Genomic DNA, 16,628 nt, shown 5'->3' on the forward strand with positions numbered 1-16,628 from the left:
AAGCCCGTGAATTGCTGCAGGAGGCCTACCCAGACCATACTCCGTCGATTTCAACATGTGAGTACTGGTTTCGACGATTCAAAAGTGGTGATTTTCACACCGAAGAGAAGGAGCGTCTTGGCCAGCCCAAAAAGTTCGAGGACGCGGAATTGGGGGAATTGGTAAACGAGGACTCGTGCCAAACCCAAGAAGAGCTTGCTGAATCATTGGGCGTTGATAAATCAACCGTTTGCAAGCGTCTAAAAGCGATGGGAATGATCCAAAAGCAAGGACATTGGGTCCCGTACGAGTTGAAGCTGCGCGACGTCGAACGGCGATTTTTTACGTGCGAATTGCTGATCGAGCGACAAAATCGGAAAGGCGACGAAAAATGGATCCACTACGATAACCCAAAACGCAAAAAATCATGGGGTTTGCCCGGCCACGCATCAACGTCGACGGCCAAGCAGAATATTCACGGCAAGAAAATCATGCTCTGCCTTTGGTGGGATCAGGTCGGCGTCGCATATTTTGAGCTGCTCCAACCGGGCGAAACAATCACGGGGGATCGTTACCGACTGCAATTGATGCGTTTAAGACGGGCATTGAAAGAAAAACGGCCGGAAACGGTAAAAAGGCACGACAAGGTTATTTTGCAACATGACAACGCTCGGCCGTATGTTGCTCAACCTGTCAAAAAATACCTTGGAACGCTTGGCTGGGAAGTGTTACCCCACCCGCCGTATAGTCCAGACATAGCTCCCTCCGATTATCATTTGTTCCGGCATATGAGTCTCGATTTGGCGGACCAGCGGTTCTCCTCGTACGAGGCTACCAAAATATGGGTTGAGTCATGGATAGCCAAGCAGCGGCCAGAATTTTGGAGAAACGGCATCCGGAAATTGCCCGAAAGATGGGCGAAAGTTGTAGCTAGCGATGGCCAATACTTCGAATAAAATATTTTGTACCGTTTTTTCACAATAAAGCCCCAAATCTTCGAAAAAAACCTTTAAAACTAATTCAACCTCCCAATAATTATTTAAAAACATTTTAATTTTAGTATAGCAAAGTGCAAACTTCAGATGAATACAAAATACCGTTTATTTATTTTTTCTGTCGATGGTTTTTTCATTTTACGTTCATTTAAAAAATTCTGTACAGTACTTTATTTCGAAGAAAAGCTGTGACCCCTCAGCGAAAACAATAATTCTGAAAAATCAACGGTATTTTGTACTCACCTGATACTTAAACTTACTAAAATTCAATGGGCTATAAAACAACATACCCCGAAAAATTCTAAAGAGTATGTTAAAAAGTTGAAATATTTGATTGAGATATTTGGAATTTGTTTGAAAGTTTGAAACTTTGCGTTATATGATATTTGTTGTTTTATGAACTATATTTTTAAAAAAGGATTCTGCTGTGTTTATGATTTTGCAACGGCGTGTATATGACTAGAAATCGTAGGGTTACGAATTAATTGTGGTTAGGGCAAGCACAAATATGAATGGGGCAAAATTCGCCAAATCATATTTAAGTAAATGGCGGCTATCGCAACTGAATGAGTTGGTGCATGGCTATCGTTCTGTAAAAACCCCAGGCATGAAACACCTAGTACTGGAAAAAGCAATGTCAAACCTCGGAGTGTATTTCTGCCATAAAGAAGCTCCTTCTGAAAAACCACCTGCCGTTCGGAGACGGCATAAAACTGTAGGCCGCTCAATTTGAAGGTCAGGCGGTAGCATACAACTTTAGAAGTTCAGAGCCTGATCTAAAAAAATACAAATATAAATTCTAGTCGCAGCGCTCGTGTAATTCTAACGATTAATTCGTTGAAATCATTGGGCATCGCATTTTGCCAAGGCTTGGAACTCTATTTTAATATTACTTTGTTCTTACCATTAATGGCATTCAACACAGTTTATAAATTACATAGAATTACATAGACTTTAAATACTCAAACCAATTAAAACAAAAAGTAATATTACAAATGAGCTGACTGACAAGAATATCAGGATTTGGGTGAAATGAATCGCGAGTAAAAATAAAATAAAATTGCGAGTAGGTGTCATTCAAGTGGGTAGGAAAGTGAGATGTACCTGGACTGGAGGCAGATAATTAGCAAATGGCAATATCGCATGCCATGGCAACGGTTGAATTGTAATTCATATCGTTTGACATATTATTTAACACTTTGATTTATTATTGTTGGCGTTGTTGTTTTAACTATGGGCAATCGTTTTACGAACTGGCGCACACTCTTTGTTATATAAATATGTACATACGCGTACCTATAACTATGAATACAGATATTTACTACTTATATCATAATGTGGTAATGTACACTTCAGTTGATAACATCAATAGATAGTTGTTTTCATTATAAATGGCCGTTTTCACTCGTTGAACAATTACACTGTGCTAGTGAAAGGAACTTTTTTCAACAGCACTCGGTGCTCATACGTAACAAAACTATTTAATGTTCACTGAAAACCGGGATGGCATTTTTCTAGATTGACGCAAATAAGGCAGATGTTCACCTTCGAATTAGTCAGAATATGAGTGTTAGATGTGATCATGTGAGGTTATCATATGATGTTATCATGCGACGTGATCATCTACTATGATCATGTGATGTTATCATGTGATGTCACCATATGATTTCGTAAAAAGAACTATATACAAAATTATTGATTGCTGAAGCCGATATTTATATCTATTTTTTTTTTTTTTCTTTTTAAATATTTCTTGTGTTAACCCGGCGAGCGTAAGGTTAATATTTATTACATTGAGCGTAAGCTGGGTGTAACAAACCCATATATTGAGCTAGATATTTTAATGTGTTCATAATATTTTTATATGTTTTTATTTACTAGTACAATTATGTAATAACCCAAGAACTGATTGGGAAGGAAAAATAAAGCAAACAAATATTTTTAAATCTTTATTTATGAAATTAACAAAAATATTTTCTTTCATTTAAACAAAGTGTAACACTTAGTATTATAATTTTATAAAAAAAAGAAACTAAAAAAAACAAAACGAATAGCTTTTACTTCTAGCTTATAAAATTAGGAAACATATGAGATCAAAACTTTTACTATATAGTTATTCAGAGTTCTCGTAATCATCTTCAGTTTGAGCGCAATCTTGACACGTGAAAACAGCATGTTCCATACATAAATAGCGATTGCATTTATAACAAGTGTGTTTAGTCTTGCGATCTTTTTTAGTAGGGCATATTTGACATCTCCTGATAGGCTTAGGAACTTTATTTGGAGGTCGTTGTGAGTGTGAGGGTTCATCCACTTGGTCCAGAATTCGTTTGCGAAGCTCTCGGGGTAAATGCTGATTTTCCTTTCTGTTTTGTAAATGTTCTGAAACCAATCCAATACCCAGGTCTCTAAGAAAATTTCGGCGTGACAAATTGCTACTATTATTGGACTTGTAAACTATTATGCTATTTATACCAGCCATGTTCAAAACTGCATAGAAAATCGCCATTGGCCAGCGCTTTGTATTTCGCGAAACATCGTAGTTGGTGCACAGCTCATCTACAACATCAACGCCTCCCTTGGTCTGATTATAAAAAATAATCATTTCTGGTTTTTGTGTGCCATTAGTATCAGCAACAACGCTATCATCGTGATGTAATGTTGACATCAACAAAACAACCTTGTTTTTTTTTGGCACATGGGACAATAAAGATATATCCTTTTGAAATCCAAACACTGTGCTGGGGATCTCTCGGTTACGCGTTTGGAGCATCTGACTTGGAATCTCGGGCTTATTTTTTCGAACAGTGCCTGTGCTTGTCAAACGATGTTCTTTCAATAAGTGTAACATCAACGGATAACTGGTAAACCAGTTATCAAAGGTGACATTGCGATTGGTTTTGGAAATTGGAGCCACAAGTCTGTCCACAACATCATAAGCTTTGTTACTGAGAGCGTAAGGGCCTGTTGGTTGTTTTCCTGGGTAAATTTCAAGATTGATGACGTAAAACGACTTTGCATCAACCAAGGCATATATTTTCAAGCCATATTTGTTTGGCTTATTGGGCATATACTGGCGAAAACTGCAACGGCCTCGAAACGATGGAAGTTGTTCATCTATAGTTGTATATTCAGATGGTGTATAAACAATTTGGCAATTTGCTACGAACTTCTCGAAAAAAGAACGAATGGCAGCCAAATTATCAGTAGCTTTTCTTTCGCTCCGAGTATTCTTATCATCAAACCGTAAACAGTTTTGAATAAATTGAAATCTCTTCAAAGTCATCGTTGTCCTAAAAATCTCAACCCCTGATCCATCACTTATCCACAGATCCTTCAAATTCAGCTTATTTGCTTTGAACTGTCCTGCAAGATACAAGAGACCGATAAAAGCCTTTAATTCTGACGATGACAAGTCTGCCATGATATATTTCTTTACGTGACTATTTTCACAAGCAGTTCTCTTCAGATTTATTTGACTATTTGTATGTAACAATATTTCTTGCAAAATCTCATCAGTAAGAAAGAGTTTCCAACATTCAACAGCTGTCTTTGCATTTTTGCCAATATCTTTTACGCCCTGCCTTTCCCTTATAATGTTTTCTGATCTCGTACGCACGTTAGACCTTTCTGGTACACTAAACCACTTTGTACCATTCTTTCCAGTAAAATATGGTCTGTTATCATTGCTTTCACGTTCTTCAGATCCCTCAGCTTCGTTTTCTTCCTCATTCGGTAATCCTACCTCTTGTTCCGAATCACTTTCAGAGCTTCTTTGGCCAACATTATCAATTTCGAAGTCACTACCAGAATCATCACAAGAATCATCCTGATCAGCTGCTTCGAAAACCCTCAATAATCTTCTTTGGGTTTCTTCGTATGACATATTAATTATTTAGCTGAAAAAAAAAAAATAAAAACTAAAATATAACGAATATAAAACAAAAAGTATTTACTCGAATTTGTAACACGAAGCGTAAGGTGGGTGAAACTTACCCGGCCGCAACTTTGACAACATCTAAACACCTCGCCAGTCGGCGGTCAACTGCGGCATGAAACACAACGAATGCCTACCTCCCCCCGCGCAGCTACTCAGACGCACAACTTATTTTGACGTACGGAATAGAAAATATCAAACGGTTTATTACAGGCTGGGTGAATTTCACCCAACCTTACGCTCGCCGGGTTAAGGGTTATTCTTACCAAATATATCACGTCGATAAATATCAAGTATATGATGAAATTATATGATAGAATCTATCGTCCGTATTAAGAAGAAATCGAAGCGGAAATCCTTCCTGATGTGAATCGATCTAGAGATATGAAAAGGGCGCTCCACCTGTCTGTGAAATTTTGAATTGCAGATTTTTTTGATAATAGTTTTGTAGTACTTTGAATGGATTTGATGTGTGGTAAAGGGTTTTGCAAAATTTAAATTTCTTTGCAAGTTATTGCTAATAAAACTCATTTCTTACAGGACTTTTAATCTCGAAATGTACTGGTCGCAGAAAAAAAACTAAAAGTTTTTGTTAAATCTTTTTTTCTCGAAATCTATTGGTCTTAGAAAAAAATGTGAATCAATTTTTTTTTAATTTATATCTCGAAATCTGTTGATCTTAGAAAAAAAATTAGAATATATATTTTTTTAATTTTATATCGAAGTCCTTTTTTTCTAAAATTTGTACCTCGAAATCTGTTGATCTTAGAAAAAAAATTTGAATAACTTTTTCCTATTAAAATATAAATCATATTTTTCAAAAAAATTTTATAATTTTTTTTCAAACATTTTCATCTCGAAATTTTTAATTTTATCTCGAAATCTGTTGATCTTGGACAAAGAATTTGAATCATTTTTTCAAACATTTTTGTCTCGAAATCTGTTGATCCTAGAAAAACAATATGAATCTTTTTTTTTATTTTTATCACAAAATCTATTGGTCTCATATATTTCAAAAAAATTTAATATCTTTTTTTTTAATTTTTATCTCAAATTTTTATTAATTTTTTTTTTTTAATTTTATCTCGAAATCCATTGGCCTTAGAAAAAAAAATTGGGGAACAACAAATTTGTGGGAATATGAAACAAATAGATTTCGATGTAAAATTTTTTGAAAAAAAATTCCAATTTTTTTTTCTGGAATTCTTGATCTTATCTGATTTCGAGATAAATTTAAAACAAAAAAAAATTAATAAAAAATTTTGAAAAAAGATGATACAATTTTTTTGAAATATATATGTATATATAAAATATAAAATATATATATTTCAAAAAAATTGTATCATCTTTTCTCAAAATTTTTTATTATTTATTTTATTAAATATGGATATATATTTCAAAAAAATTGTATCATCTTTTTTCAAAATTTTTTATAATATTAATTTTTTTTTTTGTTTTAAATTTATCTCGAAATCAGATAAGATCAAGAATTCCAGGGAAAAAATTAGAATTTTTTTCAAAAAATTTTACATCGAAATCTATTTGTTTCATATTCCCACAAATTTGTTGGTCTCAGAAAAAAAAGCATTACCATTTTTTCAAAAATTTTAGCTCGAAATCTATTGGTGGAAAAAATTTTTAATGAAATAGTTTAAAAATACAAGTTAGCGCAAAACTAATCACCCTATTGGAAGACTTGCAAATGGCGCCGTATTTCAATCCTTTGTGACTCTTGCGACTTATTCAAAAACAAAATTGGATGATTAATTTTGTGCCACCTTTTAAATGAATACTTAATGTGAGTTTGGAGTTCCAAAATACCACGAGGCCTTTCTTCTTCCTCTTAATTGGCGCGATAACCGCTTACGCGATTTTGGCCGAGTTTAGCGAAGCTCAGTCATTTCTTTCTTGTGCTAACCGGTTCCAGTTGGAAAACCAAGTGAAGCCAAGTCCTTCTCCATCTGATCTTTCCAACGCAGAAGAGGCCTTCTCTTTCCTCTCCTTCCAGCAATTGGTACCGCATGGAATACTTTCAGAGCTGGAACGGTTGTATTTATTCGGTCGGCATGACCCAGCCAACGAAGTCCAAAGATCGTTATTCGCTGCGCTATGTCTATGTCGCCGTAAAGTTCGTACAGCTAATTGTTTCACAGCCTGCGATACTCGCCGTCACGAACGTGCAACGGTCCAAAAATCTTCCATAGAATCTTTCCTTCAAACACTTCAAGGGACAATTTATCGCACTATCGTCCAATCCTTCTGCGCCATACGATAGGACGGGCATGTTGAGAGCCTTATAAAATGTTGGCTTTGTTACTACTCAATTACCTATGGTGTATGTCTATTCTCCTTTCATGGCTATTTTCCAAGACTTAGAGTATTGTGGATATCTAGTCGATGGTGGACTTTTCAGGTCTAAAGCCACACTGATAAGGTTGATCCATGATAGTCATCAGCTTTTCACACAATACGCTCGCTAGATCCTTATACACGATGCTTAGAAGACTAATCCCGCGATAATTGGCATAGATTTCAGGATCACCCTTCTTGTGGATTGGACAGAGCACACTTAAATTCCAATCGGCATATTTTGCATAGGAGCTGATGCACCTTACAAGCTCCTCGCCGCCATGCTTGACTAGCTCAGCCGGCAGTCCGTCGGCTCTCACTGCTTTGTTGCTCTTTAGTCATCGCTATTCTCACCTCGTCATGGTCGGGTAGCGGAATGGCAGTCACGTCGTCACCGATTTGGTACCGGGACCTTCGCATTATCTGTGACATGCGCTGAAAAATTCCTGAAAAAAGATGATTCAAATATTTGATTAAGAATATGAATCAGATCAGATGATTCCTTCAAAGCTTGATGTTTACGACCTATATCCGGGGTCCATTGATCTATATTCAATTTTCCTAATAGAGAACTCTGCTCTTATAATATTTATTTTAATTGATTACCTCAATGTCGCCTCTCCTACAAGAGGACTTGAAAATTTTAATCGACTTTCTGGACATCGTGATTGTAAATTTACAATGCCAGGGTCCCTGTTTAAGTCACTCACTGAGTCTTATTATTTATCAGATAAACTATCTACTTAATTTAGTTCTTAAATTGTTGTTAAGTAATCCACTAAATCTAGTCAGTAAGGCTGGTTACCATTGCCTTAAATAAATAAATAATAATAATAAAGAAATAATAACTTGCAAAATAAAAATTACTAAGTACCTACAACGCTCCAAATGTAACATCATACGCCGAATGCCGCTTTTTGCACAAGCACAGTGTTATTGGTGGCAGGTCATTTGAATTGTTGTTATTTTAATGTTTGCATATCATTTTTACGATATTAATTTTACGCTGAGTATGATATTGACGTAAATACGCATTTGTGGCCGACTACAGCGGCTGGTGTATGACTACAGTCATACAGGGGAGCCCACGTTCGAAACCCCGTGCATACAACAAAATGCAAGAATGTTCTCTTATAGCGGTCGCCCCTCGGCAGGTAATGGGAAGCCTCGGAGTCTATTTCGGTCATGAAAAATATTGTCTCATCTGCCGTTCAAACTGTAGGTCCATTCATTTGTGGAAAAACATCAAGACGCAAAAACATCAGCGCAAAATTGCTGACGGAGCTCGGCCAAACACCCAATGAGGGCTGTGAGCGCCAATTTTATATACGTAAATAAGCAGATTAAGGCATTAAAGAGCGGTTGTCACGCGCTATTAAACCAATTTGAATAAATAATTCAATTATAAAAGCAACAGAATTTAATTATTATGCAGTAAAAGCAAATGTATTGCAAATAAAAAGGGTGATAAACCTGTTTAAGGCATGAAATCACATCCACTGTCAATACAGAACTGGGGAAAACTTGATTATTGTAAGTCGTTTCGATTCGATTTATGTGCTTTGATTCCCCTGATTCTTCTTCTTTAACTTTTATTATAGGCTTGCCTGTTTTTCTTTACACAAAATTAGAATTCATACATGCATTTGTACATTTAAGTTATTATGGGTGCATACCTATAAATATGCATTTATACAAAAATACATTTAAGTATGGGGTCCCGCACTCGAAGTGTAACCAACTTCAGATCGCTCCCGATCAGCTGTCTGTTAGTTGGCTAAATGACAGACCATAGTATTGTTCAAAACGTGAAGAAGTGACTTGAGCGAAATCCCCAATCAAATGGCGAGAGAACTGAAAATATCTGAAAAGGTAATTGCGAAATATTATCGGGAAAGTATTCTGGAGGTTGCTTTGAAACCATGTGTAGATAAACATTTCGCTGGCAGACCATGGACATTTCAACAGGTCTCGGCACCGTCTCACAAACTCGAGTGAACCAAGAATGGCTAAAAAACAACGTTCTGAACTTCATAACGTCCACACAATGGCTCTCATCTTCACCAGACTCGAATCTCTTTGGGCCATTTTGGAGAGCAAGGACCGAACTAAAAGATCCAATAGTCTCGAGGCGCTGAAATAAGCCATTGACAGCGAGTGGGCCACAATAGCTGCAAGTTACATTCAGGCAGCATGCGATTCGTTTCTGGACCATCTCAAGGCCATAGTCAAGGTAAAAGGTGGTCATATCGGGCAAAAGTAAATTGATTTTTAATTTTGTATTATTTTCACACATTTTTTACTTTGAATTGAACGAAAGTAATTTTCCAAACTAAATTTATGGCCTTTTTAATTGGTCACACTTGGAGTGCCGGACCCTGTAATTAGAGAAATTAATGCATAAAACTCAGTTCAAAATTGGGTTTGATTTCCTGTTGCGGTCGACATCCAACTTTTTGCCTATCTTTTTGGTGGTCATCCCGATCGTCGCCTGCCTTCTGGCATCCCATCACGAACTATTTATATTAAGCGATTGCTAGGAGCACATGTCATATAATCACTCCATGCTCGTCGTCGTTTTGCAATGTCGCTCATACCTATCCGAGTTCTTATCTCCCCGTTCCTTATGTGGTCTAGTCTAGTTTTCTCGGCTATTGCCCTAAGGGCATGCATTTCGGAAGTCCACAGCAATTGTTTCGTTTTCATGTTTTCTGTTTGAGCTTTTGCTCCATAAGTCAGTATGTGCCTTAAATATTTTGATTCATTCAATGGGCACAGTAGTTCTTACAGGTCCAAGTCCCCTCATACTGATAATAATATCAATTCACTGATACAAAGATGTTAGCCTTAACCTCAGTGGAATAAAATAAAGCGGCATCAATAGAGAGGAGTGGTGTCCACTTGACTTATTATTTTATAATTTTAGCTCCTTTTTCTCCATTAAAAGTTGTGTTTTAACAGCAAAGTATTGTTGAATCGGAACTCCTTGATGATTTGTTTATTTGTTATAAGTCCCTTCGAGATGAAAATAATGTATCGGAGGATAATAGCAAATGAGTCATAAAATCTTTATTGGTATTTACTCCTCCAGTTGTTCGAGTATGAGAAAGCCGATATGTTCTTAAGTTTTTGTGGGAACTTTCTAATGCTTTTTCAGATATTAAACCAACCAAAACGCGTTAAAACAAATAGTCGGACAAATAAATAAATAAATAGCTCAGAAAATTCTACTTATTGGTAAATCAAAGAACTGAATTACAACGCATCCGTGTATGAAAACTTGTTGAATAAATGAATAAATAATTGGTGCATACACTTCTCTTAGGTGATGGCAGATCTCCTCCTCTTATTTGAGATGGGTGTCTTAATGTTGTTTTTTATGCTGGCAAAAAAATATCGGAAATTGTCCATTTAAAAAGCGCGCCTTACACATATGTCTACATTTTTTTTGCTGAAATGTTAGTACAACTATCCCCTATAACGTCGCAAAGGAGTGAGTAAACGTGTCTGTCAATTAGCTCGTTTTTGGCATTTAATTATATCTGTCAAACGCAGGTGTGCTCTGCAATTTTCACTATGAATAAAAATTTCGAACAAAGAATTTGTCTTAAATTTGGTGTTTTCAACGGGATTTCATGTGCCGAATCATTGAAAATGTTGCAAAGAGCCCCATAGGTACTCGCCATCGATTGTACTGTATCAAACACATGTTTCTACGAGTGGTATAAGGCTTTTGCAGAGGGCCAAGAAATTGTGAAAGATTTACTTCAATCTGGTCGCCCATGAACGTCTTCAACGGCTGAAAACGTTTACAAAGTCAGGGAAATGGTACTGGAAAACCCTCATTTAAATTTGAGAGAGGTAGCTTGTGACCTTAGCGTGTCTCACGAATCAATTCGCAACATTTTACACCTTTGATTGGGCATGAGACGCATGACTGTTCGACTCGTTCAAGAAAGTCGAATTTCTTTCAAAAAATTCATCGCAAGGAGATGGCTGAAGACATGCTTGAGCAAGTGATTTCGGACCCAACGTTTATCCTGCGCCTCATAACAGGGAATGAGACATAGGTATATGAGTTTGACATGCAAACCAGTCAACAGGCGGCTGAATGGCGCTAACCACATGAGCCGAAACCCAAAAAACCACTCTAAAGTTGGTCAAAAGTGAAAGTCATGCTACTCGTTTTCTTTGATTATCATGGTGTTGTTGTTGTACACTCGGAGTTCGTTCCAAATGGTTCCACGGTAATTAATATAAAGAACGTTATTTGGAAGTTATGCGTCGTTTGAGAAAGAATATGTGTAGGAAACGGCCCAATTTCTGGAAAGAAAACTCATGGATCTTGCCCCATGATAAAGCAATGTCTCACAAGGCTCATAATGTGAACACTTTTTTGACCTAAAACTCGACAAATATCATCAAACAACCACCGTATTCACGGGATTTAGCCCTCTGAGAATTTTTCCTTTTCCCACTCCGCGGACGCCGCTTGGAGTCGATAGAGGCTAATGGCCTCTATTCGCTGAAGGAGCTGAAGAAGATCTCTTCAAACGCGTTTAAAAGGTGCTTCGATGACAGGACTAATCGTTGGTATATGTGTATTGCTTCGAATGGAGCCTATTTTGAAGGCGACAAAAAAATTTGATGATTAAACAATTGTTTTGAGTTTTATTGAACGATTCCCGGTACTTTTTCTTTTTTAGTCACGCAACAACCCGTCCGGCAACGGCAGCCGTTGTACCAACTATAATTCACCCTATGCATGGGTGCTAGCAGGTATCTTTTATTGCATTTTCTGAGCAAAATTTATTCGCTTAATAGACCGCGTGGGCAAACTCGAACCCGTCTCCAGTCACTGTTGTTAAATAAATTTCAAAACCAAATCCAATTTCTAAAGTTAATAAATAAATTAATAAGATATCTGTTCTTTCGAATGCGTGCATAAAAATACCGCCTCAAAACGCTTCGCGTACTTCTCACTCATTTTTGCTTGGTTGCGTTTACGGGAGTTTCGAACGACACTAACCTGAGCACTGGCGTTCCTTGAGTGGGACTATTATACAGCCCAAAGCAAGAAAAAAACCGGTTCTTTTCTTTTGAAACAGACTGGAACTAATGATTAACTAACTAATTTTAATAATTTTATTTCATTTCGCTTCACATTTCAATGAACTTCCTTCCTGAATTTTCATTTAAATATCAGAAAAAATCTTCACCCACTTTGAAGGTTTTCTTTTTTTTCGAAAATTGCTGCCTGATCTCTGCCCAACAACTTGTCAGCTTAAGTGTCACATTTGTGGTATTGTTTTTCTTTTCATTTTGCTCTATTCGCTTCTACTGCTTAGTTTTCTTGTTTTCCAAGTATTTTTGAAAATTATTTTTAACAAATCCCTGAGTCACTGGCGGTTTCCATGCGGCATGTTGTCACTGCATTGATTCACGCATCTAAATTATGTCACACAGAAGAATTTGGGCTAAACGCTTGTACGAAATATTTTCGTTTGTTAAATGGCTCTGTTGAAATATGGTTGGCAGATAGAGAAATAATTCTTAATGGGAAAATTTATGACCTCTATTTTCAGACGTAGAAAGGAATAGAAAATCAATGCGGGATGTAGTGCCATGGAATTGTCTTGAATAAATCATTCACCTTAAAACACAGATCGAACATCTATGTCAAAAATTTCATTAGCTGCAAGTATACTTTCGAAGTGGAAGCATAAAGTGATATTATCAGGTTATTTATATATAAATAGGTATATTAACCTCCTATTAGTGGTGTTTTGTGTTTTGATGTTTTACCACGTGCAGTTTTATTCCGCCTTCGAATGACAGATGGTTTTTTAGCGGCCGCGTGGCTTACATCTAAAATTTGAGCATCAAATGCAAAAATAAAAATTAATTATTTAAAATGCGTGATCAAGTCTTGATTAAAGTAAGTACCTGATTGACTAAAATAATACATCTAATAAGGGCGAGTACATGTTGAAATGCTTTGGCGGTCTAGGTTGTTTTGTGATGTCTGTCAAATCGTACACAAAATTTGTCACTCAGAGGCAGAGGCTGCCTAAAACTGTAGGCCAAGCCACTTGTCGAGCAACATCCAAATATGAACTATAAATTGAAATAGAGGCTCCGCCAAACATCTGTAAGAAAAAACACTGCGCCAAATATTTATATAGGGCAACTCGTCACTCTCATCTGTTTCTTGCTGTCTGTTACTTTCAGTGGTTAAGAACTAATTTACACGATGACTTTTTACACTGGGTTTTTTCACGTTCTGTTTTAAAGAAATCTTCAAAAGTATTTATCATTTACACATTGACCCTTTGTTAACGGCTTTTCTTTCGTGTTTTTGACGTTTAGGTGGATAATTTTCTTTGGTCATTTGTTCGCTGAGCGTGAACCCAAAGAGCACTTGAATAAAAATACGAAAATGTGAATGTGATGAGTGCAAAATGTCAAGAAAGTCCCTCGATTTCGCTGGCCGTGCATGCACGCCTAGCCCGTTAACTTCTCTATACTTTTTGCCACCAAGCTCGAAACGCATAACCATCCACCCAGGGTGAAAAGTCATCGTATAAATTAGCTCTAGGCAAATTAATGCAATACTTATTATACAAAAAATATATGGCAGCCATATTTCAACATGTTTCTTGATTAAAATTTTCTAATAGACTTTTCTTTCTTACATATTGTTATAATTTATTTAGGTTTCACTTCATTTAAAAAATAAATTACGATCAAAGCTCTGTCATTGTATTGTAATGCTACTTAGTCCAGAACTTTACCTTATTTTATTATATTTTATTTCAATTTAATTTATTATAATTTTTTTTTTCCTTATTTTAATACATTTTTTTATTTTATTCGTATTTTATTTCATTTGTTTTAAGTATAAATATTTTTTTTATAAAATTCTTTTTTATTTTAGTTTACTTAATTGAATTTTATTACTTTGGTTTATTTTATTTTATTTGGTTATCTCTTATTTTATTTTATATTATTTCATATTGTATTTTATTATTATTTAATTTTTTTATTTGAGCTCATTTTATCTTTTTACAATTGTTTATCTTATTTAATATTTTATTTTACATGCATTTTACTATATTTTTTTTTAATATATTTTATTTCCTTTTATTTAATTTTGATTTATTAAAATTTATGTATAAGTACGTTTTCACTTAATTAAATTTTATATATAATATTAATTTATTTAATTCAATTTAGTTTTACAATTTTGTAGGTATATTTTATATATAAATATTTTTTCATCTAATACATTTTTTAAATTAGTTTATTTAGCTTAATTTTGTTTTAATTTATTTAATTTTATATTACAATATATTATTTTATTTTAGTATATTTAATTTAAACCATATTTTTGTATTTAATTTGTTTGTTATTTTAAGTATATTTTAATTAATTTTCCGTAAATTTTTTTTATATAATTTTTTTTTATATTCCTCGGATTTTATTTTAATTCATTTTATTTTATTTTATTTTATTTTATTTTATTTTATTTTATTTTATTTTATTTTATTTTATTTTATTTTATTTTATTTTAATTCATTTTATTTTATTTTATTTTATTTTATTTTATTTTTTTTTATTTTATTTTATTTTATTTTATTTTATTTTATTTTATTTTATTTTATTTTATTTTATTTTATTTTATTTTATTTTATTTTATTTTATTTTATTTTATTTTATTTTATTTTATTTTATTTTATTTTATTTTATTTTATTTTATTTTATTTTATTTTATTTTATTTTATTTTATTTTATTTTATTTTATTTTATTTTATTTTATTTTATTTTATTTTATTTTATTTTATTTTATTTTATTTTATTTTATTTTATTTTATTTTATTTTATTTTATTTTATTTTATTTTATTTTATTTTATTTTATTTTATTTTATTTTATTTTATTTTATTTTATTTTATTTTATTTTATTTTATTTTATTTTATTTTATTTTATTTTATTTGAGCTTAATCCATCTCGGCTATTGCCGGAGATTACACATCCCGGATAAAATTTTCAAGGGATTGTGCTCTGGTGGAGCGTAGTCCAAGTTCTACGCCCATGTGATTGCTATTGCTTAAATATTTAAAAATCTACGAACTATTGCACATGTGTCCAGTATGGTCGACTTCTGCATGTCTTCTAAGAGGTGTTGGCAGTCATACTTCTTCAAGTTTTTTATTAAATGCTTAGGCACTAATCCAGTGGACGATATAATTATTGGGATTATATTCACTTCCCTCGCTTTGTACATTCTTTTCAGTTCTATGGCCAAAGCTGCATACTTCGATACTTTGGTGGAGTATGTGCTTTGGATGTTGCGATTAAGGGGCACCGCTATATCGATTACTTCGATTGTTTTATTTATCTTGTCGAACAAGATGATGTCAGGTTTGTTGGCAGCTGCGGTTTGATCTGTGGAAATAAATCTGTCCCAGTACAGTTTAAAATTTGCATTTTCCAATATTGCCTTTGGTTCATATTTAAAATACAAGACTTCTGCTTGTAAGAGACCGTGTTTGATCGCAAGTTGTTGGTGGAGGATCTTTGCTATATTGTTATGTCTCATGACATATTCACGGGGGGCAAGTACGCTACATCCAGCAATTATATGGTCGATTGTTTCACCGTAAATGCCGCACCTTCGGCATCTATCTTCTATTGCCTCGCCATGTATCGACCTTCGGAAATTCCTCGTTGGGATAACTCGGTCTTGGATAGCGATTGCAAAACCTTCTGTTTCAGAAAATAGCTTTCCTTTTTTCAACCATAAATTGGATGATTGTGCGTCTATCCATTCCATTTCGAGATCATTATTTTATTTTATTTTATTTTATTTTATTTTATTTTATTTTATTTTATTTTTTTTAATTTTATTTTATTATATTATGTTTTTATTTTTATTTTTGACCTCTTGCTTTTTGCTCACTATGCTTTGTTCGTAGTCGCAACCCCATAACAGTGGTCTCACAAATGCATCCACTACCTACAACCACCATAATCGAAATACAGTGGCTACCAAAGCCTCCAAAAGCACCGCCGTACGTATGAGTAACACTGACTGTGAAGCAAAATCACTCACAAATGATTGTAGTGGATTTTTGCTCATCTTGTGAGTGCTCTCAACTCATTCCTTGCTCAAAATCTTTTATGAGTGCACTCTCACACATTCAAGTAAGAGATGTGGGTCAAATAGAACAGCATTGTCTCCCGTTGTTTGCCGTTGTCTGTGTTGCCTATCTCCTTGGCCGCCCAATTGTGTGTCGGCATCGGCAGCTAAAGTTCGACGTTGCTTTACTTGCCATTTCAGTTGAATTCGCTGCGTGGACTATTGT

General features: G+C 34.5%; 1 protein-coding gene across 1 annotated transcript; it reads right to left on the minus strand.

Moving 5' to 3' along the window:
- Window positions 1-3,087: 3,087 nt before the first annotated feature.
- Window positions 3,088-3,973, minus strand: LOC129253401 (uncharacterized). The gene has a single exon (XM_054891766.1). It carries the CDS (start codon window positions 3,823-3,825, stop codon window positions 3,088-3,090), a length of 738 nt encoding a protein of 245 aa, XP_054747741.1. The 5' UTR covers window positions 3,826-3,973.
- Between the last annotated feature and the right edge of the window lie 12,655 nt (window positions 3,974-16,628).

The sequence above is a fragment of the Anastrepha obliqua genome, chromosome 1 (genome assembly GCF_027943255.1).
Source record: "Anastrepha obliqua isolate idAnaObli1 chromosome 1, idAnaObli1_1.0, whole genome shotgun sequence".
Classification (NCBI taxonomy): domain Eukaryota; kingdom Metazoa; phylum Arthropoda; class Insecta; order Diptera; family Tephritidae; genus Anastrepha; species Anastrepha obliqua.

What these genes read in the sequence shown, in the direction of transcription:
- LOC129253401 (XM_054891766.1), bottom strand. Translation starts at nt 3,825, where the DNA reads ATGTTACACTTATTGAAAGAACATCGTTTGACAAGCACAGGCACTGTT.